The sequence below is a fragment of the Typopeltis vanoorti genome, chromosome 22 (assembly GCF_054136105.1).
Source record: "Typopeltis vanoorti isolate ZY-2024b chromosome 22, IOZ_Tvanoo_1.0, whole genome shotgun sequence".
Lineage (NCBI taxonomy): Eukaryota > Metazoa > Arthropoda > Arachnida > Uropygi > Thelyphonidae > Typopeltis > Typopeltis vanoorti.
In genome coordinates this window covers 50,959,332-50,984,354 of record NC_143570.1, presented here as the reverse complement: position 1 = coordinate 50,984,354, position 25,023 = coordinate 50,959,332, and the positions used below count along the sequence as shown (strand labels likewise).

The 25,023-nt window shown below is 35.7% G+C and overlaps 2 protein-coding genes across 2 annotated transcripts in view; one reads left to right on the top strand and one right to left on the bottom strand.

The window, feature by feature from the left end:
- Positions 1-22,270, bottom strand: part of LOC150094413 (uncharacterized) — a 116,882-nt gene extending 94,612 nt beyond the window's left edge. The window contains exon 1 of the mRNA XM_090412173.1: positions 22,122-22,270. Within this exon, the coding sequence (XP_090268299.1) occupies positions 22,122-22,193 (72 nt within the window). The 5' untranslated portion in view covers positions 22,194-22,270. The remainder of the gene's footprint in view (positions 1-22,121) is intronic.
- LOC150094412 (TBC1 domain family member 2B-like) overlaps positions 1-25,023 on the top strand; it is a 406,352-nt gene that overhangs the window by 360,498 nt on the left and 20,831 nt on the right. The window lies entirely within an intron of this gene.

The window sequence follows — 25,023 nt, the reverse complement described above, 5'->3', positions numbered from 1 at the left end:
TGTGATGAATGCTGGAAAGAATTAAGGTTCTATCTATCTCAATGGCTTTAACAGGCCTTTAAGGCCCACAACCTTCCAAGCATGCTTGGATTTCGTAACCAAAGTACGAGGATAGGATGGTCATTCCTATGCCTCTAAGAATTCCTGGCTGTATCCCTGTGTGTTCACGGGGTCGGTTTGCGGGATGAAAAACCCTGCTGCCCAAGACCGGCTAACTTGGCTGTGGCTGAGAAAGATCCTTTAGCTCCTCACGTGGGTGACGAGAATCGAACCTAGGACACTCCTTTCTCAGGCATACGGTTGCGAAGCGCAAAGCCACTAGGTTAACCGCGCGGACCAGTTAACGTTCTACATGTTTATAAACTGATTTTGATGCATTTTAGTCTTTTTTTAAACTTTTATTAGATTTACCAACTACAAATCATTCACATGGTAGAAAAATGTTTTATTTTTGTGTAATATATTACTAAAGCAAACATCAATTTTTGACACTCATTGTTGTTTTGTGTAAATAAGTTCGTCATTTGTATTGTAAGGTATTTTTTTCTTCATGCACATTTTAACTGAAACCTAACAACACATTCGCACAAGAAAAATTAGAATATATTCATTTTTTTAAATGTTTTTTAGAAAGTATGACACTTTGTAATTATCAGTAAAAATTTTAAATTACATAATATTGTATTTTTTTTTCTCTTCCTTTTTCTCCTTTCGAAATATGCTAGTAGGTAAACTCTGTTAATAGCTTGGGCTGTCTAAACACAATAACAATGTCAATCACCTATAGTGAGGAGGGTGAGAGGGAGGAAATGTCGTGGGGTGATAGCATATCCTAGATGAGCAGTGATGATGCCAAAAAAAAGGACGAGCAGTCTAGGATTTTCTTAACCCTAGAACTAGTATCACAGCAATGAACATTTCTACAAGAAATGTTCATTGCTGTGATACCCGCTTGTTCAATGTGCAAAACACGTAAAAATAACAATGTCAAAGGCATGTGTATGCTGGTCTTTTTGTTATACACTTGTTCATGTAATTCCTGAGTTGGGCAGTCGATTGTGCCTAACTTGCGGCTAGAACTAGCTCAAGCACCAGATTTTACTCGGCCTACGTAACTTGAAATTTCTCTGATGCATAGATTATGCGTCAGCGTGATATCAACGAATCACTGGTTTCGGAGAAAAAGTAATAGGATATAAGAGAAAATATATAAAAAGACGGCTGTTTTTACAGTAGCTCACTGGATATGAAATTTCCTGTTATGAGATGTTCAGTATAAGAAAATTTGAAAAGCAGGTATTATGCGTTTTTTAAAGGCATAATTTATTTTCATTTTTTTCATTTTTAAAAGAGAAGTATCTGAACAATAAATTTTGAAACTAGTGTAAGTGAGAACAGTTTTGCAAACCCTCTGCGAATTTCTGTAAACTTTGAGCTAGACCGACAATCTGTTCGAAAAGTAATCCCAAGGTTTACATCATTAGCACAGTTTAGTTTTATGATTTTCTTGTGCGCATAAACATTTGTTAGTTTAGTTTTAGGGTTTAGAGGATAATTATCCTCTATCAATTATCATTGACGTAAATCTTATTGAGAAGTTTTTCCGAAACAGTGACAGATGCACAGGGGAGGACAACAACGATTCTCTCTCTCTCCCGAGAAGGACGAAGTAAAAATATTCTGAATATTCAGTTAAATAACACCACAGTGTGCTGGATTACATAATCAGGGAACCATATTATAGAGCCCAAACATGTGAACTTTTCAAGTCTCTGGTGCACGTTGGCGGGACTCACACCAGTGAATAAAATTCACTGACTGGTGTAAATTTTATACTAGAAAAGATTCCTGTCTTACGAGTAACACTGTGCAAATTACATGATTTCATTATATGAAATATTTAAAATACCATACCACCTTTCCTTTTCCGAGGACCAGTTGTAAGATTTAATAATATAGTTTTGAGTATTAAATTTTGACGTAAATCTTAACTTGTGTTTGGCATCGCAAGACTTGGTGAGAACGTGCTTCTCGTTTAAAACTTTGAATATAAAAAAAATAATAAAATTCATGAAACCAGAAAATCAGATGTCCATTGCTGAATCATACGCATTAACGAACGGCTTTGACAAGTAAAGCGTTTCTTAGCAGCTTGTTACGTTTCAGCAGTTAATGATGAATAGCTTGGTACTGTACACACAGATGCGAGACCCTTCGGCACTTCTGCGCATGTCAGAAAAAGGAGAATCCATTCCGATAATAGGGTAATCAATCCGTCTTGTGGGATGAGTTGTTTATTATTACACGTCGGAAAATTAACCTTTCTTTATGAACATTGTAGTATTTAAATTGGTAACTATTTGACTTGTATAACAATTGGAAAATATTACGTAAAGCACGTGATTTCGCGTGTTGGTGACGAATTCGTACATCCTTTATTTCTTTCTCCCCTTCAGTGAATTGACTATTCTTGGCAATCTGCCAGCCCCAGTTCTGTGAACTGTGGACGTACATTACTATTTAAATTATTATGTATACCTTTGTTTTTAAAAAACTCAATAGACACATTTTTTTTTTTTTTTTTAATTCGCACTGCAGGAAAAACTCTACAGCAGTGGTCGGCAATCTTTTGAATATGAAGGGCGCAATATTGCGGGCGCCATGATTCTCTCGTTGCCGACTCCTCCTGATTTAAATAATTAAACTTAAAATTACAATTGGCATCAATGGTTTTGAAATGTCTTTCTATATTACTTTTTTTTAGAAATAGCCACACTATTATTGCGTAATAAACAAATACATTTGCCATTATGATTGATAAAGCAAGGACTCGCATCTGATCTGACAGATACATGCTAATAGTTAACATGAATATTCTTTTTGTATTTATTTTCTATGGTATTTTATATTCGTTCATGTGACAAAAATATGTTGTAAAAGCGAGGTAAATAAAATAATGTTAAAATTTGAAATCTCATTTTTCTTAAAAACAACTAATCGTAGAATTTATAAGCCTGAAATGAGAGAAAAAATGCCTGTGTCATGAGCCCTCCGTAATTTTAAAATTTTATATTGCGCTCTTCATATTAAAATGATTGTTGACCTCTTCCAGATGTGTTTTTACATTTATGGAAAATACTAAGGAAAGACGACTGGAGCTTAGTCCACCTTTACTTCGAGTTGACCATAAGGCACTACTTATGCTTGCATCCGCCGAAACTTTTAGTTTCTATATATTCGGCACGAAACTCTTGTAGTTTCTATATTCGGCTATGAAATAATGTTGGATTCAATATTCACTTAATTTGTACCATCATGTATTATATTTGCAGTATTTTTTCTTCATGTTTTCTTGCATTTTAGCACATACTAGTAATGAATGTATCTCTCAGATATATTGCGATCTACACTGCAAAATTACCGCTGCGAGCTCCTTCTACAATTTCATGCCCCTCACTGCTACAAAATAGCAACATTCTTTCTGGATGCATATAATGGAAATATACCGCACATATTCCATATTTAACAGGACGACGGTTTAACGCTTGTCCTTGAAAACTGATGGAAGTAGGGTTCTCCAGCAGCTTAAATAACACACACGTATAAGTAGCAGAACCTAGTGTACGGTTTTGCTTGCGGTGCTCGGTTAATTGGTTAAAGATGGATGTTCTTGGTTTCTTTAGAGTGTTGAATCTGTTTTTGCAGCATAAGCAGACTATGCAGAGAAGCACACACAGTTGCCACTTGGCAGAGTTTTGGTCACATCTTGGCAGCGTATAGGTTTTGCAGGGAGGGGAAGGAAATCGTGATCGAAGCGAATATTTTGTCTTATTCAAGCTCCCAACCTAATTAGATACTTCGTGTCACATTCTGTAATGTACAGTAGGCCATTCTGGTGGAAGAAACATGATGAGAAGTTATTCATGTGACACACATTTTGATACTTTGTCACAAGATAGAAAATTTTGAAAATTAACGGTTAAAATGAAATTTAGAGGAAATGTTTTACACACGCAACTCTTATAAGGTGAGTTTCCTTGTGCAATCTGAAACCTATTGTCTCAACAGGATATACCCATCGTTGGCCATCAGATATAACATGACCTGTTTTGAATTCACGCATAGTGAGTTGCGCATTCCCTAGCGCCATTCAATTGTTTTGTCTTCCTGTGCTCACATTTCCTACAGTGTTGGATCCTAGAGGATCAATCAGATTGTAATTTTCCCTTTAATGCGTTTATAACGTTACAACACGGAAGAATTAAGTTTTCTAACTGACTTAGTCTGTTCAGATGAATATCTTTTCTAATATTTATACCCACTTCTTAATAGATATCCCAAAATACTATTCTGAACTAAAATGTTTTCGACCAACAAAATTGTCAAATGTCACAGTTTTGAGAAACGACTTTTTAAAAACCATTTGAAATATGTAAATGTTTTTATGCTACTGCATATATATATATATATATATATATATATATATATATAAAATAAAAAATAAAAAATATGTGGATGCAAAGGTATACATTTCGAATGATGAAACAAATAACACATCATCCCCTTTCCAGATTATTACGTCATTAACACTCCATTATAATAATTATTATATAATGTATGATTAGGTAATATCATGAGCCCATTAAAAAGTCTGTGTGATAAAAAATATATATTAAATTATTTGGTGATATATGACCTTGACAGATGCACATTCTGATATTCATCCCAGCCTTGGTTAATGATAGCATGTTTTATGAAGTAAGCGAAGTTTATTTAGCGAAGGGAGACACCTATCGAGTGTTACGTATAAATAATATTAACTCTATAGAAGAAAGGAAATTTAAAATAAAATATTTTTAGGTAGTAAAACTTAAGCAATCTGATCCGATTGCAGAGTATGATACTTTTTTTTATATTTATTTATGTGAATCCCACTCACTAAAGGTTGTAACATATATATCGTACTAGTACAATGAGTGGGCTGTATCTTGAGTATGATTTAGAAATGTCATACGAAAAATACCAGGAACATTCGTGTAAATTGCATTTTTAAAAAATTTCTTTTATATTCCTTGCAGATATTCCAGTAGGACACATAATCGTGACCTCGGAGCCTGTTTACCTTATCTGATATTTATGTTGTTGGAAGCATTGCGCAAAATGCAGTACGCAGCTGCCATGTTTTCTCTGTCCATACATAATTTATGCTCTAGAAGACTGGAAGAATATTAGTGAAATTTGGTGTCCACACGTCTCTGTGTCAAGTCAATCCAGTTGTTGTTTCTGTCAGACTATATACAGAAATACAAAGAGAAAAACTTTTCTAAATTATATATTGCGATAATTCCAGTTGGATGAGATTTTATAAAATGTAGGATGTGCGTAGGAAGCTATCCACGTCTTCTTTGTCTTCGCCATTATCCCATTTCGCTTGGGGTCGCCAGGATAATCTGTCCTCAGTCGTCGCCGCCAATGGGTAGTTTGGAGGATTTTTTTTTAATAAGGGGCTTAATCCATGTTAAACGGAGTCTACCGCATCCTCTTGGTTCCATACATATTTCCATTACCTTCCGCGTCATCATGTGATCTACACAGCTTCTCTTTAAGTATCCAAACCATCTAAAGCTGGCGCTCATTTTTATTTATTTATTTTATTATTATTATTTTTTAATCAGCGATAGATCTAGCTGAAAAGCTCCCACGGATATGCTCGTTACGCACTTTGTCCAGAAAGATGGTGCCTCCGACCAACCTCAGCATCTTCATCTCAGTGGCGTGTAGTTTTTGTTTCTTAAGAGGCCAGCATTCCGCGCATATATAATGGTGAGTTGTACTGGCATCCTTCTGTCATGCAATACTCCGGACATCGCTCTCCATTTGATCTAGCCGCTGTTCATGTGGCATTCCACGTCTGCTTCGGTGGTACCCTCCTTGGTAATGATGCTTAAGTATTTGAAGTTGTCCACCTTCTTGAGTGGAGTATCTTGAAGGTTTATATTGTTATTGTTAAGGCTGTTCGAAAATATTACAGCACTGGTACTAGGTCCTCTGTCTGGTAATTCGAAAGCCATCTGTTTCCAGAGCTACCCTCCACTTATTTGGCATCAGCCGTACTGTTCTTGGATCGTCAGAATATAAAATATCCCATGGAAAAAGTCATTGAATATTTGCTGTTAGATAGTTCATGACCAAGTTGAACAGAATCGGGCTGAGAGCCGATCTTTGATGTACTCCGACCTTGATTTCGAATCTTCGCTGGTTCCTGCTGAATCTCTTACTTTTGTGGCATTCTGGTGCATATTTGTCGCCTGGTTGATATAATATTCTAGAACTTTATTTGATTTCATTGCTTTCCATATTAATTTCCGTGGAACCCGATTAGATGCATTTTCGAGGTCACTAAATACTAGTTGCGGAGTCTTTTTTTTTGATATTTTTTTTTTCCCATTAAGGTAGACTTCTGATTGAGTCTACGGCATCAATTGAATATTCCCCAAACGAACCCGCACTGATTTTCACTGACGTTTATTAGCTCCTAAAATTTGAGCCCTCGCTCCCATATTAAATGAGCAGCACATCTCATTTATTTTTATAGATCAGTATCAAAGAGCTTTTTCCTCCATTCGTTTGACATTATCTCTACGAGGATCCTATTAAAAGGATTTGTCAGGAAGGTTACACTAACCACACCCAACCTTTTACACAGTTCAGCCAGAATATCTTCATGTCCTGTGGCTTTGTTGTTTGCCCTTTTATCAATTGCTTTCATTACTTCTGATTCTGTGATCTCTGAGAGATCATAGAACTGTTGTTGGTAGGTCGGGAAAAATTTCGCTAGGGTAGGTTTCATTAAGCAATTCATGGTAATATTCCTTCCACCTCTGTTTCATGTTTTTTCACTGAGTTTATTCACTGAGATTCTACATTCTTTTCAATGCAGGTACAATATCTGCACACAGATTTCGTCCATTTAAAATCCCATGGCATCAACTTGACTGCTGGTCAAGTTGATGCCATGGGATGTTAAAGATCTTTTCGGCTTCAGCATCAGAAGCTCTGCTCCCAGCAGTCTGTGTTGCGTGGTGAGCGGTTATCCAGGTATTACCTTGCAGTCTTTGAAAGTCTTGAGGGACGTTGGTTAAAAAATAAATATAAAATAGAAGTAAAATAAATAAATAGTCGACTAATAGTAATTATTCCAGTCTGGCAGGAAATTAACGAAATTTGTCTAGGGTGTATAATCAAAAATCGGAGTTTGATATAAAAATATCACGCTCTTAATATTTTTACCAAAGTGTCACCACTCGATTGTGAGTATTATTCTCGCAAAAAAAAAAAAAAAAAAAAAAAAACACCTACAATCGAAAATTCAACTTTGAATGGTTTTAACTGCATAAACAATTATAAGAGTTTACTAACTAATGCCTGATTCATCGAATGGGTGGGTTTGCTGCAGTGCAGTGATTGTCATTGTTCAGTTCTCAGGTTCATAACTACGTGATGAAAAAATCTGATATCATTCGACCATTTAGAATCACTATTATTTTTATTTATTTTTGTCTTTGGCTTGACCATTTTAATGAAAACATTAGAACAAAATTATATCCACAGTGCTTATATCAGAAATGGGTTTATGTTCCTTTTTTGCAATAACGAATAATGTCACTATACAAGAGTGCCGTTAAGCACTCTTGTATAGTGACATTATTCGTTATAGCAAATTAAAATATAAAAGTGACATTATTCTTTTTGTGATCGTTTGTAATAATTTCCTTACTTGTTTATTTACTTATAAATTACATCCATAAATTATACTGATAGGGATGGAAGAAAGAATTAATAAAAACTGAAGGGATCGAAAATTAAACCATTGAAACATTTCTTTGCGAGAAAAAATGTTAACGTATCAAATCAATCCAAATAAGTGCGCCAATAAATCATTGCGGATAGTTTTTATTATTATTCATTCTTAAAGATCTCTCGCGCGACTGGCTAAGGAGGTTAAATAAAGACATTTATTTTGTTTCATTAAATTTCAATAAAACGAATGAATAAAATTAAAGTAGTTAAATCCTACCGCATTGCCTTTACCGAATAACCAGTATATCTGTTGGGATATCATAAACAGCACGTATATACCTCCAAATAAATAAAAATAATAAAAAATAGAATAATCAAAGGAAATGTGTTGAATGATTTTGCAATTCTAATTTATTGCATAGAAAATAATTATTACCAATACCTTAGCATAATCTAAATCTACATACTTTATAGATTATACAATATAAGATGATTTTAAAAAAATGAAATATAAATTATAAGAAAACTGTTAGTTGAAAACATTTGCAAAATTAGAATAATTTTTGACGTAGTTCGAAATATTAAAATAATGCGAAAATAAATGCACAAAAATTATAGTCAAAGGCAAACACCGTGATAATTAGTACTTTGCTGTATTCCCCTTAGATTTTATTTTATTTATTCATATGGAGTTTCCTCCCTTTTTCTCCCCCCGTCCCTATTGGGGCGAGTTGAGCCTCCTCATGGGGGGGGGTTAAGTATTTATGACTGTAGATTCGTGTGTTCACGGGGCCGGTTTGTCTGCTTGCGGGATGAAAAACGCCAGATAAACTCCCGGAAAAAACCCTACTGCCCTCGCCCAAGACCGGCTAACTTGGCTATGGCTGAGGACCATCTCAAATTCCTCACGTCTTCGACGGGAATCGAACCTGGGACACTCCTTCCCCAGTCATATGGTTGCTAAGCGCACAGCCGCTAGGCTAACCGCGCGGAACTTTTATTGACCGTTCGTAAATGGTTGGGCATATTATTTATGCCCAACCGGTTCACAGTCTTTTTTTTAATCAAAACATGCCCATATGGTCTGCAGACTAGAAACAAATTCATTTTTGTCTCTTGGGGCAACTTCTTGAGGACGTTTCTTCATAATTCCCCACAAATTCTCAATGGGATTTAAATCTCGTGAGTTAGCCGGCTAAGGAATTGCATTGATTTGCCTTTCTTTGAGCCATCTAGTAGTGGTGCCAGTATGTCAAGGAGCTGAATCTTGCTGAAAAAGGAAATCATCATCACGTAAATCCGATGCCGGTAATATAAAGTGCTAAAGAATTTCTTGGAATTGACAATACACTATGGAATTGACTCTTTCTTACACAATAAGCAGCCTACCTGGTCCCTCTGCGATCAAACAAGCCCACACCATGCGAAAGGTTACAAATTTCACCGAACGTTTCATGAATTCTTTATCAAATTCTTATTAAGACGCCAAACACGTACCTCTTGATGACCATGGGACACACAAAACATACTTTCATCGCTAAAAAGTACCTTTTCCAGTTCCTTAGTCCCACAACAGTATTTGCTTACACCATCGCACTCTAACTGCATTTTGCTTGGAAGTCATAAGCAGCTTCATCTTAGGCACATGTTATTTAAAACCCAATTTTGTTAAGTCATAGATTTAGACACATTCATAGCTGGTTCTTTCCATCTCCTGTGAAAATATTTTACATTTAGGAAGCGGTTTTTCTTCACGATATTCTTCAATCTCCTCTCATCTCTTGATATAGTTATTAACTTTCGACCGCTATTGCAGCGATTATTTTGAAATCTGATTACTGTCTCAATACTCTACTAACTCTTGCTTGAGAACATTTAAATTTCTTAGCTATAAACTGTTGAGTTTGGCTATAAAATGTTGAGTTTGGCCTTCTTTGTATAAAGACACCATATGAAAGTTCTTAGCTTCCGATATGTCACTCGTTCGATCCATGTTTAGCAAATGATTAACTGAAATCCATGCGTAAACGATTTCTCTCACATGAGTTAGTCCCGCAGCTACTGAAATATGTCCACATTATTCCAAATTTTTCCAATCGGAAAAATTTGGAATATTCCAATATTTTGAATCACGTTAAAAATTATTCTAATTTTGTGAATGTTTTCAAATAACAGTTCTCTTATAATTTATATTACATTTTTATGTGTTTACATGATTATATAATCTACAGAGTACGCAGCTTTAGATGATGCTAATTCATATTTGGTGACAATCATTTTCTATGCAATAAATTAGAATTGCGAATCATTCAACAAATTTTCTTTGATTATTTGAATTTTTTGTTTCGGAGGTGTACAACTCTGGTGATTTCGCTAGAGCACTTCCCCAGTTAATCTAACAAGTCGCCATTTAATAATAAAATCTAGTTGCGTAAGTCTCTGTATAAACTAATTTAATGAATTTTAAATAGTTTTAAGTTGTGACCTACAATTGAGAAACCCTTATGTCATCTAATTCTGTTTGTCAGGAGACACTTTTAATGTAAATTCTCAGAATTACTGTAAAAATAACTGAGCCAGTGGAGCCATTCTCTCTAACCTACTTTCCTTCAGTTAAACGAGAAAAGTACAGTATTTGTTTCTTAAGCTCGACTATGTTGCGCATGCATTAATTTGCATTACGCACGAAACATGAGATACGAAATTAAGTTATATCATGTAAATTACTTAGTTTTCTTGTTTGATAAAAAGAGAATTGTAAGCATTCTTTTAAGAATGTTTATAATTGCATCTTATTAATCACACAAGAAAAACGTGCTCCATAGTAACGCTTAATAGTTAAGGGGAAAAGTATTATAACATCAATAGGAGTACATCTATGCTCCTCTTAATGTGTCCATTCTAATATTAGTTCTAATTTAACTGCTATTTGATTTTCTATATATTTTAATTATTAAAAATAACTTTAAAGTGCTTTAAGTCCTTAGCTTCCTCTTGTAAGCGTATTCGCACATTTCCCTTTGAAGACTCTAACAGTAATTTCCTAATCACGGTAATGCATTCATGTATTATTGCTGCTTTATCGCGATATCCTGGTGGATCTTCATCCTGCTCGTTACTCCCTGTACCAAGGTTTTCAAGAATGAAATCTGAGTGAGAATGAAAGAAATGAATCTTTGAAACATCTTCCTTCGACAATCGCGAATTATTATCACTCGTGTGTTTAATGAGACTTTTAGAATACTTCATCTTTTCACACCTCCCTAATTTGAGATCTAACAGTTATACTTCTCTCGAACTTCTTTCACTACGCGTTATTCCCGTTTCCTGTCGCCTAGTCTGCCGCTGGGGGGGGGAGATATATTTTTGGCTGTAGATACGCATGTTCACGGAGCCGGTTTGCCTGCTTGCGGGATGAAAAACGCCAGATAAACTGCAGGAGAAAACCCTACTGCCCGTGCCCAAGACCGGCTAACTTGGCTGTGCCTGAGGACGATCTCAAATTCCTCACGTCTTCGACGGGAATCGAACCTGGGACACTCCTTCCCCAGGTATATGGTTGCGACGCGCAAAGCCACTAGGCTAACCGCGCGGACCTTATACTTCTCTCGAACTAAAAAGTGCAATTACTGAAGGCGAGCTCCAAGCATTCCAAATTGTTCAGGTAAATTGAAAACTAATAAGGACTTTTAATTCTGAGTCAAATAGGGTATGCTGGGTACTTAAGAAATGCTTTCGTTGGATGACATTGACTTCGTATTCATATCGAAAGTAGAAGATTCATCATTATCACTCCTTGGAAAGAATAAAGAGTGAGACACTGACATATGCTGAGTTTGGGTACGAAAAGAAATGTTTCTATAGAAAATGCATACGCATTAGTTAAACAGAAGTAACTACCAATGATTAAAAGAGAAAAGGTACTTGAAAGTCATAGACCTGCCTTCTGAATCTTTTGAGCCAAATTAATTTTCCAAGACGCGAAGCAGTAATGAGAAGCCCAGTTTATCTTGGTCTCCTATTTCATACCAAAAGTAATGAAAGTATGTAGTTCTATCCATGCAAATTACTGGGCTGGTTGGTCGAATTGATAGCATACCCGCTCTTTCATCAAGAGGCTGCGGGTTTGAATCCCCCCCCCCCCGTCACTGGATACTTATGGTTGTCTTCATGTGGGAAGTGAACTTCATCGCTCGGTACAGATTACCGGCCCGCTAATTAGAGCCCTTAAGTGATTTGAAAATATTATTGTATATATATATATTTTTTTGGGGTCTTTAGAGCAGAATTTCCATTAAATAAAAATACAAAAAAAAAAAATCTTTAGTTCTCCCACAGTGCTAATATATTGTAGTTTTACAACCTTCCGTGGGTGAGTGAAAAAAAAACGTTTCTGTTTAACAGTTGTAAAATGAACTACACTTAAGCACTACATACTTCTATTACAGCCCTAATTTAATGTGGCATGATTTATTATCATGCCACACGTGGATAACTACAAAGATAATGAATCTACTAGTTCAGCCACTAAAACTTGTGGCTTCTTGTAAAAAATGCGTAAAAATAAAGGCAAACAGTGACTGTAACATTACTAAAACGAACTATGCAGTAACCGTTACAATATAAACTGACCGAAACCAAGTGAAAGGTGGCCCGAGGTAACTATTGTTCAGCGTTGTGGGCAACTAGTTGGGAAAAGTATGGAAAGATCTGATAAGCGATTTCCAGTTATCATGCATATTTAATCCTTGATTCATATTAAGTGTCCCTTGTAAAAAAGATGATCATAATAGATAAATTTATGTTGCGATCAGTAAAGTTGTCTTCAATGTAAGGCATGGACCTCTTACTCCACAATATGTGTGGAAAAAATGAAAAGCTAGGGTTGTCTTCTATGCTCATACATAGGCCAGACATAAGACAGTAAGAACACATTTGACGTCTCAAATGTGTTCTTTCTGTGTATGAAAGGCCATGAAATATTATAGACCCCTACATTTATCCTATTTGAACCACATGTCACAAAAACCGTAAAAATACGTACAAAAAAGAAAAGAAAAAGAAAGGGGCAGCCTATCATAAAAGATGAACTACAAACTTTACTCCAACAATTTGTTCGCGACTGATATTCGCAGAAACCCGTACAAAAATTGCAATTCTCTAATCGTGCTTCACAGTGAAATCCTAACATTCACTACAGAAACATTGCTTACATTGGTAGACTTTCTATCAAGATCGCTAGTCTCTTTAAAACTCACGATATCAGGGTAGCTTTCAAGCCTATTTTGACTATACGATGTTTACTTCGTTCTCCTAAAGACCACAACCCCCCCTTCTACACACATCATCGAGTCTATAATATTCCATGCTCTTGTGGCCTTTCTTACATAGGCCAGACATCAAGAAGTTTTGAAATAAGACAGAAAGAACACATGGAGACGTCAACAACAGAGAAAGCAGATCGTGCCTGGCTTATCATTTTTCCCCACATGCACACTATAACACTGAGTGGAATAAGAGCTACATCCCTTACATTGAAATCAACTTGACTACTCACTACATAAAATGATCTATTACGGTAATCGTTTTTTTTTACAAGGCACACTTAATAGGAATTAAGGATTAATACCTGTGTGATAATTGGAAATCGCATATCAGATCCTTCCATAAGCCAAGCGTCAACTTTTTCAACTATCTGCGCACAGTGCTGAACAATGGCTAACTCATGCCACGTTTCACGTGGTTTCGGTTAGTTGATATTGTAACAGTCCCTGCATAGTTTGTTTGCCTTTATTGCAATATATATATATATATATATATAATTTTAAAAGAATTGAATGACATAAACCGAGAGAAAAGGAAAAAGGTTTAATAGTATCGCACGACTAGTTTCGGCTTTTTACAGTCTTCTTCAGGTATTTTTATAAAAGAAAAGAAAAAACATTAAACATTGAAGATAAAAACTGTGAACAGCACAGGAAGTCACTATACATATTTAATGCGAAAACGTTGTAGTTAACGTATTCAAAGCTGTTCCTTCGTTGGCCACATTGTAAGGCCAACAATATAGCTTAAATTATTATTTAAATGTACAGGGTTGAGGATGAGGTTTAAAAAAGATTACCGTAATAGATTATTTTATGTAATGAGCAGTTTCCTGTGCTGTTCGCAGTTTTTATCTTCAATGTTTAATATTTTTTCTTTTCTTTTATAAAAACACATGAAGAAGGGCTGTAAAAAGCCGAAACTAGTCGTGTAATAATACTATTAAACCTTTTTCCTTTTCTCTCGGTTAATGTCATTCAATTCTTTTAAAAAATATGTATAACAACCGAGTAAATGAACCTCCATGCATATATATATATATATATATATATATATATCTGTTATATTAACTCGGAATTGGGATATGTTCATATTTTTATATACTGACTTAGATCCGAGAGTTAGAACAAACAATTAAATTTATTCATAACGCAACATGTTTCGTCGGAAGGCCGACTTTTTCAGGCGTGAAGAAACACATAAAGCAAATAAAAAACATTATAAAGAAACATTATTATGTCACTGAAATTCGACTAATATAAACTTCAGTTAACTTTGAACTGGAGCTACAGTCCGTGTTAAAGTTCTATTGTTAGGCATCTGTGCGCGTGTCACTTCACGAGTGCGCCAATATCTGATAGCAGAGTTGAATGAGTCCGGTGAATTGTAACTAAGTTACTGTTTATATGATGAGGGTCCATAACAATTTCCTTAGACTCGACTATGCGGCGTCCTACCTCGTCGTGGCATACATGAAGGTTTGAAGTTGTTGTCCAGTTTATCTCATGTTGGCTGCCTTCATTATTTGTGTTTACTGAAAACAGGACATGGCTTGACAGGGCACTTGCTCTAGTTCTTTTGTCTCTCTTGGTGTTCTTCGAGACGTAGGAGGATGGATTTCTCAGTCTGGTCATAGTATGGCTTACCACAATCGCACGTAATTTTATACACTCCTGGGAACTGTAGATGGTTGTGAGCTGGTTTGTGTTTGCTGCTTATAATTGATCTTAATTTGGGAAGAGTAGAGAAGCACGTTTTTATGTTAAACTTTCTTAAAATTCTTCGTAGTTTCTTGGAGAGCGAGCTGATATATCTTATATCAGTGATCTTATATCTCCTTCCCATACATCAGCTCGCTCTCCAAGAAACTACGAAGAATTTTAAGAAAGTTTAACATAAAAACGTGCTTCTCTACTCTATCCAAATTAAGATCAATTATAAGCAAACACAAACCAACTCACAACCATCTACAGTTCCCAGGAGTGTACAAAATTACGTGCGATTGTGGTAAGCCATACTATGACCAGACTGAGAAATCCATCCTCCTACGTCTCGAAGAACACCAAGAGAGACAAAAGAACTAGAGCAAGTGCGCTGTCAAGCCATGTCCTGTTTTCAGTAAACACAAATAATGAAGGCAGCCAACATGAGATAAACTGGACAACAACTTCAAACCTTCATGTATGCCACGACGAGGTAGAACGCCGCATAGTCGAGTCTAAGGAAATTGTTATGGACCCTCATCATATAAACAACCTTAGTTACAATTTACCGGACTCATTCAACTCTGCTATCAGATATTGGCGCACTCGTTAAGTCACACGCGCACAGATGCCTAACAATAGAACTTTAATACGGACTGTAGCTCCAGTTCAAAGTTAACTGAAGTTTATATTAGTCGAATTTCAGTGACATAATAATGTTTCTTTATAGTGTTTTTTATTTGCTTTATGTGTTTCTTCACGCCTGAAAAAGTCGGCCTTCCGACGAAACATGTTGCGTTATGAATAAATTTAATTGTTTGTTCTAACTCTCGGATCTAAGTCAGTATATAAAAATATGAATATATATATATATATATATATATTCACACAGAAGAAGCCACAAGTTCTAGTGACGAAACTAGTAGGCGTTTCGTTATCTTTGTAGTTAATCACAACCAAATAAAACCCAGATTTTTTTTCTTCTAATTATACTTATTGGTCGAAAGTCCCCGTATCCAATACCGCAATTTAGTATCCAGCCATATTGGAATGAATAATTTGAAATATGATTAAAACACTATCAGCTGGAAGTATGACAATGACTAGCCGCGATTTCTAGCACTTTTTTTATGCTTACGCTTACATTAAAAAGTCAGTGATCATATAATTAAAAGAATGTCAAACCAGTAATAGAAGTGAAGGTATTTGACTTTTTGCGAAAGGTAAGCATTTCAATTAGAATTTAGACAACTTTTTTTTTTAATGTTCTGCTCTTTAACTTCTATAAATTATATTACTTAAAAAAAAAAAAAAGCTCTTTGGGTTTATGAACCAATTGCTAATGATCAGGCTTGGTCATTCGAAAGGACATTTCCAACCTTTCGGTTAAAGAGATTCGAATGCCGTCTCTGATATGGAATACTTCAATTAAGCGCGTTTCAGTTGAAAATTAATTAAAATCTCATAGGAAGGTGCGGATTTTTTCCCTTCCGCAAGACAGAAAAACAAGCCGGAAAACACACATGGTTAGCAGCATTGGCGCACCCAAGGAGGGGACCAGGGGGCCCTAGCTCCCCTCAAAAGAAAAAGGAAAAAAGAAAAGGAAAATACACTAGAAAAATTTCAAAAAATATTTTCCTAATAATTTTTTTTTTTTTTTTAATTATGTTGTGTCGTGTCTTCTATTTCTAAGCTACTTATGAATTAGCGGTCATATAAGGTGGGAATACTCTATAGCGCTCGGAAATCCTGGTCGCTGTGAACGCAAGGCAAGCGAAGTAGTGCTCGGGTTCAACTTCGTTTGCCCGAGCCAGGCCAGAGGAGATCACGGGTATCATGTATTGCCAGATGCTCAGTCATAGCTCGTATGCAATGCGTAGTGTGTATTCTCAAATCGTCTACTAAACTCCCCCCCCCCCCCCCCCCAAGATTAAATCTTGAGTGCGCCACTGGTTAGCAGACATAAAATACTGGTCTCATGTCCTTAGCTGAACAACTGTTGTTAGGATATATGCCGCCCCTAAATAAAAAAATAAATTTTAAAAAAAATCATAAAATAAAATAAAATAAACAGTATTTTCATGGTTAAGATGCATTTGTCTCAGTTCAGATTTGCCGTCCCTAAGCCTTGTCTTCGTTGCTTAGTGGATTATGACGATCTGCTTAATTGTTTCGCCTTTCTAACCATTGCACATGCTCGGTGTGGTGAAAAATATCAGACTTCGTATCTTACCATCAATGTGAAGAGTGTTTCAACAATATGAAATGCTCCTTCAGCTGAAGGCGAGTTATTCGGTCTCAGGAAGCGGCAGGGTTTTTCATTGTGCAAACAGTGGGGAAGATATAATGGACTGCAAGTTATAAATACTACACGCTCCAACTAGTATCATAGGGACAGAGAGTGTGATCTGCGGTGGCTGTCGTGAAGAGCGTGCGCAAAGCCGGAACCGGAGTCAGAGTGAAGACTAAACACGAAATTACATACATCTTCCCGTGAGGTTATTAATCAACCAAACTTTGCTTGATAAATATGAGTTGGTTTTTTTTTTTTTAATGTACATATATGGGACGTGACATAGGATGATGGAATACTAAGAGGTAGGCCTCACTGTCTGCCGAGTCCAAAGTCGAATAAGGACACCTTCCTTATTTGTGTTATATTTGTTAATATAGTCTCAATGACATGTTTTTAGCTCGCCTTGCACCAAGATTATACTTGACTGATGTTTGAAAGAGACTTAAGTTCAAATTGCCTTGGATGGGAGGAATTTTATGTCCATTTTCAGGCGAAGCTAGGGTAACTGGTGCCTGATATGGTGGCGACAAAACTTTCTCCTTCGAAAAACTCATCTTTTCTTCCAAAACAAAACCTTCTTAAGAACACACATTTTTGACAGACATGGCGCTATGTACATTGTTATATCACAGCGATCATTTTATATGGCTAAGCCTGTGTATTTGAGACTTTTCCAAATCAACTTCTCAGCAATTCATATTTCAATTTATTATTATTTGACCGACAGTTTCCTTTGTCAGTGTTCCTATTCCGTTCTTAATTCTGTGGCTATCTTGGATTGTGCTGTGTGAACTACAGGATCACTGATTCATTCTGGCTTGTAAAAAATCATTGTAGACACTGAATTATACAATTTACTACACACTTGCCATAAATACTATTACAACTTCTGCACTGCCCACTACCGCCTAGACAGGTTAACACTGCATGTTAACCTAACTAGCTTACAGGTTAACATGCAGTGGGAAGATTATGAGAACGGTGTAGCTGTAATAGCACTTCACAAGGTTGGAATGCAGCCACCTGTTATTTTCAACATGCTAAAAACACTCGGGTTCAATAAGATGTTTGTGTATCGGACTACTAACCATTATAACAATACAGAAGACGTATCTGACTGCCATAGAACAGGTCAACAGCCTTACAGCTTGTGAGAGCTGTGAAGGCATGCCTTCGCCGTAATCCCGTGAGAACGCAGAAAGTGATGTCGCGAGAGACGAACGTTTCGCAGAGAACGATGTTACGGGTTTTAACTGATGACCTAGGGGTGAGAGCCTATCGTCGTTCTTCTGGACACTTCCTAACATCACAACTTATGCTGCAGAGGGTGATAAAATCAAAGATATTTCGGCTGTACGCAAACGATAGACGCAGAGACATCCACTTCACACACGAGAAGATTTTCACTTGGAAGAGTCGTTTAACCACCAAAACGACTGGATGTATGTCCCCGCATGGTCGCACAGTACCCAGAATTCAGAGAGATAGTCACACCGCGTCAGTGATGGTGAGTGACGTAGAGCCTATCCAACCTGCATTTCTGTCAGAAAGGGGCTTAAACATCCGCCAAAGTGATCAAGACACTGTGCTGGGACTTATGTTATGGCTCCTGAACAACATCTTGTTTCATGGTAGGCAGTGAATCTTCCAACAGGACTCAGCCCCTGCACACAGGGCTAGGACCACACACGGTGGTTGGAGGTAAATGTGCCCGACCACATATCACCATCTGATTGCCGTCTGGAAGCCCCGATCTGAATCCACCCTGCTTCAAATTGTGGTCGGAGCTTGACTTCGGGCTTGCACGAAAGCAAAAGGGGGGACATGGAATAGAAACTGAAATAGGAATAGTATGCTGCTATATGCATGTTATACATGTGGATTTGTATGTGGTGAAAGCTGTAAATGATTTACTGATAGATTAAAGGTTTATACGCTGTTCAAGTTGTAACAGTATTTATGACCAGACTGGGTATAACTTGTATTAAACAGACCTTTAGATCCGAGGAATATGAGATGAGAGAGATAAGGACTAAATGCCAAATAAAATGGAGGATAATTAATTACGAAATATTAAAAATATTGAAAGAAATGGGAAAATAGATCTTGAATTGTAGCACTATGATTAATATGTAAAATATTTGGACGAAAATAATGCTGATATCACTCAGTATTATTTCTGCAGTTAATTGTACATCATCCAGCTGAAAATCTCTGATTATATGAGCAATTTACAAGCCATTTGTACATAAGCACCTGTTAGATTCGTGTCCGCTGGCAGGACGATTTTAATGAAAGATAGCATTTTTTATTTTATTAAAATTTATCTATTGGTTCAAATCAGCATCAAAATTTCAGTACCAAAGTAATACATATATGCTACATACATTACAGTATTTAAATAATCTCTAAGGGAAGGGGATTCTACAACTTGAAAGCATGCAGTTGTATTGAACATCAAAATTCTACTATACTGTTATTCATAGAACTGATGAGTGGTTAATTCCCAGCCACAATGGATACCATGAGGCATAGATTTTGTTGTGCGTCCCAACTGTATTTCTCGTACAATATTTTTTCTCTTATTCCATATAAATTTATTCAGCTTTACTGATTCTGTTGTTTATTTCCAGATTTAACTTGTTATCTTCACTAAGAACTGTGCCTGAATTAGCTGAAATATTTTACTTGTTCTATAGAATCTACATTCATAATGCAGCTGAAGATTATATGCTCCTGCCTATTTTCATAGTTTGAGTTTCAGATTTGTTACAGCTGTTATTCAATTTAGTTAGGGAATCCCGGAAACATGCAGTAGATGTGTTTAGGAGTTCAACATCATCTGCATAAAGCTAAGAACAAGTTTGCGTCTCCAGTTCTAATATCAGGCCTAATGCCACTTTTTTTTTTCATAATATGATCTATATAGATGGCAAATAAGAGTGGAGATAATGTGCATCCTTGTCTTATTCCTGATTTTACATCAAACCGTCTTCCTGTACTTCCTTCAATTCTAACTGCTGCTGACAACTTAAATGGCTATGTATTGCTCGGTATAATGTTCCATTCACCCCATATAATTGTGTTTTCAAAAGCTTTTCTCTGGGCACCTTGTCTTATGCTTTTCGAGATGTACAAAACTTAAGTATTCCTGTACTTAAGTTTTGTACATCTCGAAAGTTTTGTTCTTCTCCAAGTCTCTCTTCCACAATCTTTCTCAACCTCTCTTCAAGTACGCTTGCAAAAATCTTCCTTTTTTTTTTTTTTTTTTTTAGATAGATACTATGAGAACTCTACTCCGATCATTGGGAATTCGACCTTCAGACCAGGCCCTCTGAGTTATGCAGTGTAACCACTGCAAAACGCTTATACCCCATACTTAAGCATTTCTGGTCGAATATCACTACTCCAGCTGCCTTTCTACATTTCAAGTTTTTGACGAATTTTTCAAGTATTGATATGTACTCTTCCTTTTCCTCTAAAATATTCTAGTATGGTTTTGTCGGTATAGACAAAGCCCTTTGGTCGGAAAGACCTGGGTTCGATTTCCGTCTATAACGTAAGGAACCTTTATCTGGTCTCTTTCGACTAAAAGTGAGTTAGCCGGAGGTAGAGGGTTTTTTTCACCCAGGAACTCGGGTTTCTCATCCCTCAGAACAAGCAAACCAGCCCATGAACATACATCCCTGAATACTTATATGTGGAAGAGATAGGGTTCTCACCACATGTCTTCACGCCCGTAGTTAACCTTGAGTCATAGTTAACCTCCTAGATAGGGGACGGCGCTTGAATGGGATGGAATGGTTCTGTCACTGCTTGGAAGAAACGTTTAACAGTCTTTCAAAGTGTTTTCATTATCCACAGTTTGTTGATTTTAGTTATCCATAAAAAGGGAAAAATTAATTTCTTACAAAATAATTCAAGGAACGCAAAAATTTCAAGGGGACTGCATGTCACATTCTTATTTTAAAATATATACGTTACTTATATTTGAAGTTTGCAAAATGTCCAAAGGCAACTCAGCATGTCTTAATGCCTACTTTATGCATATGACAACAATTAAGCCTTAAATAATATACGGAATTTTTGTACTCCAACATACAACATGACATATGACAAACCTCTGAGCCATACCTTGAAGAAAACTTTCTTACTATTCGGTTAAAAAATCGAGCACCGTCATTCATTCATTCATCCACATGATTGGCCCAACAGCAATAAAACACCAGACTTGTCATAAATGGTATGTGGAAATCATTAATTAGATCGCTTGACAAAAAAGACTGACCAACTCTGAAACTAACACCTCCAAACAATGCTAAAAGAATGTTGACACGTGCCACACATAACCGACTCCTGGTGCTTCGAGGAGTCAGTTAACGGTTTCTCTTTCTGTTTGTCTTTAAGATTATTTGTATTTATCTCGTCTTTTTGTTTATTCACCCTGGAGATGCCACTCATCCTTTTTTTGGTAAAATTTAGTCGGTGTCTATTTTTATCGTTACCGAATAAAAAAAAAAAAAAGAAATAATAAAAAAAAATTGAGGATATTTAAAAAACTTATGCAGTTGCTTCACAATGATGGTCCCTTTTCACAGCATGTTCCATTATTTATGGGCCACCCTATGTATGTATGTATGTGTGTGTGTATATATACACATTCATAGGTTCTGCGACTGAACAAACTGACGCATGCCCAGTTTAATGAAGGATCGTTTATATATTTCACTAGAAAAAAAAATTGTATATGAGAATTAATTTTCCGTGTTTCTAATTATGATTTTTTTTTTTATATATATCAGTGCCAGAGGTTTGCGAAACCTCATAACGCAAGTGTCGCATGTGGTAACTGGGAAACATGTCAGATTTTGCATTGCAATATAACAAACTTTAGTAATTTTGGAAAGAAGTTAATTTTCTTTATTGTTAATTATGAATGCCTCTATCAACTACTTAAGTAGCGGTGGTGAAAAAAAAAATCTCTTCTAACCACTTACCACTTTAATGATGTCCCCCGATGTCACTATGATAAGAAGCAGCAGAACTAACAAAACACGAAGATTCGTCATATTGTACAATTTTGAAGGTGGAAATCTATGCAGTTCCCAACGTTTTGTTCAGTTGAAAGCTCGTGCGTCGCGCGCGTTTACGCTCTAGTTCCCCACTGACTTTTATCGTACGGTACCTCTCATCTCCCTGTTTACTTCACCGAGTTTACTTTCAGAATTTGTGGCGCCACCTATCGATATTATTTATAATGTCGAAATTTGTTCACTGTTGAGGAAATACGTTAGTGAATCATCAATTAGAAAGTGATATTTAATCACCCATTACAAATTCTGCGTAACTGCATCCACAGTTTACATTTGCGATTTTAGAATTTACCCCAAAATAAGCGTTTTGCGAGTAATCTGAGGAAGTATTTCTTTCATATTAGGCTTGGTTTGTATTTGGTTGCAGTAAGCATTTAGTTCTTTTGGAAAAATCAAAATCGACACTCTTTATTTCACCATGTTCATGTTTACGTAACTGGAGCTTTGACCGTGCTCTAGTGCGATTATTTTTTTAATATATGTTTCTTAACGGAGAGACAAAATTGCTGTTGCTGCACCTAGGACCTGAATATATTTTAAAACTGTTTATCTATTATTGGTAAATTTATAGTTTTTTTCTTTTCTTTTCTCCAAAAGACTTTTATGGGATCATATGTTAAGCAAAAAAAAAAAATAGTAGAAAATTAACCTAAGGAAACCTGAGTACCAAAGAAATAATAAAACAACATATTAGTTGTATATTTCTAAATGCATTTATCATACTCATACAACATATTTATCATATTTCATATTTCATTCATATATTCCATATGATATTTATCATACTGAATCTTAAAATCTTTAACACACTCTACATCAACAACATATTTCAGTTCTTCATGTAAAAAACCTACTCCTCACACCTGTCTTCACCACACTCTTATATAACTTATAGGGATATCCTCTGATTCTTCCCCTTTTGCCTTCTACTCTTTATATTATCCCTTCTGTATTTCCTCCTATCCACCATTCTGCAATTGATACATTAATCTCATAGCCTATTGTTTTAGTTACCAGCATTCTTGTGCCAATATCTAGAGTAGCAATTGTTTGCATACAATATGTTTATTTTAATATTTTGAGTATTTATCCATTTTGATGATGCTGTACTAAAACATTTAATGAAATATTTGAGAGCATTAAACAATGAACTCATGAAATATTTCAGGTAGAACTTTGGATATTATGGATATATGGATCACCATTGTTATAGCTCACAGGGTGTGTAATTCTTTCACTAATTTTTGAATTACAGCTCTAACTGGTCTACTGAAGTACCTTCTAAACAGGTATGATGCTAATTGCAGAATAAAGGAACGTTCAAAAGTAGCAATAGCATTTCCTTCTCCACTCCTTATTAATCTACCCCTCAAGTATTTCTAGTTTCAGAAAACAACAAATAATGCTTAGTATAATTTGTGTATAGAGTGAACGGTATGCATTTAGATAATAAAAAAACAACACTTGATAATTAATATTGGGTATTAACTAAGTAAATTATCAATTTTCCTCTCTTGCTAAAATTCACATTTTATATATATATATATATAGCAGCATAGTATCAAGGTAGGGTTAGATAATCTAGGAACATTTCTTTAGAGACCAAACATGAAATTATTTCAAGCCACTTTCAGCTTAATGGAAGACAAATTGGAACAGTCTTTTGCATGTCTAAAAATAAGATGATAAAAAACAAACAATTTTTTTAATATCACTTCATCTCACAAAAGGCTTTAAAAAACTATGGTATATTAGTAACAGGGGTGGGCAGAGGATTTTTTTTTCATTAACTTATTATCATCATCAAGCTCCTTGTGTGTAACCTCAGTGGATGTACCTGATACTATGATAGTACTATACAAAAAAAGTTAGATTCTAACTAGCTTATTATAAGCAATTTTCCTCCATATTAATCTATTATCTGTCACGACTTCAATATTATCAGATCTTATATTTCTTATAGCAAAAACACTTGTTTTTGCTAACAATTCCTCTTCCATTCTGGTTAAGTGACCATACCTCTTGGGATTAGCAATACTTACACACTGCTGAATGCTAACAATGTCAAGTTCTCTCTTAATATCCTTATTTTTAATATGATACAGAATTTCATTAACTTTTATGTTTTGAATTGATTTTTAACATAATCAGGAAACCAAACATAGAATTTATTGAAGTCACATCAGTGGGAGCTAGATCTGTGGAGATAATGAAATGCACAAGTCAAATATTTTTCATTCTTGTAGATAAACCTATACGTTGGTAATACATGACTGTCAGATTTTAGGAAAAGACAATGTATACTAGAATATTAATTAACAACTTTAATTAATACTTCCTATATTTCGGTAATGTTACATTACTATCTTCAGGGATCACAAAATAATGATATAATGATATGTGCACACAGGCACTAACACTAAGCAAATGTAGCTGAAGAAAGCAACTGAAGTCGGTTCTAGAGGCCTAAAGATACTCTCTAGTGGGCTAAATTGGGTTGTTGGGCTAATGTTCTTATAATGCAAGCTTCCCAAATTTTGGGCAGTCTCATGAATGAATATCTCATGCAAATTTGTTGAGGTTAAGGAAGTTATTTAGAGCTGAGGCTGATTCCAGGAATAATCTCTTATATTTGTACTTGCTGTGGTGTAGTAAAGTGGCTTTCTTCCAGAGTATTTTGTGGTGGATGTTCAAAGCATGGTCTGCAAGTCCTGAGTGGCTGTATTGGTGGAACGAGATATAGTCCCTGTGTTCAGATATCCTGATATTAGCTATCCTGCCTGTTTGGCCGGACAGCTAGTATATA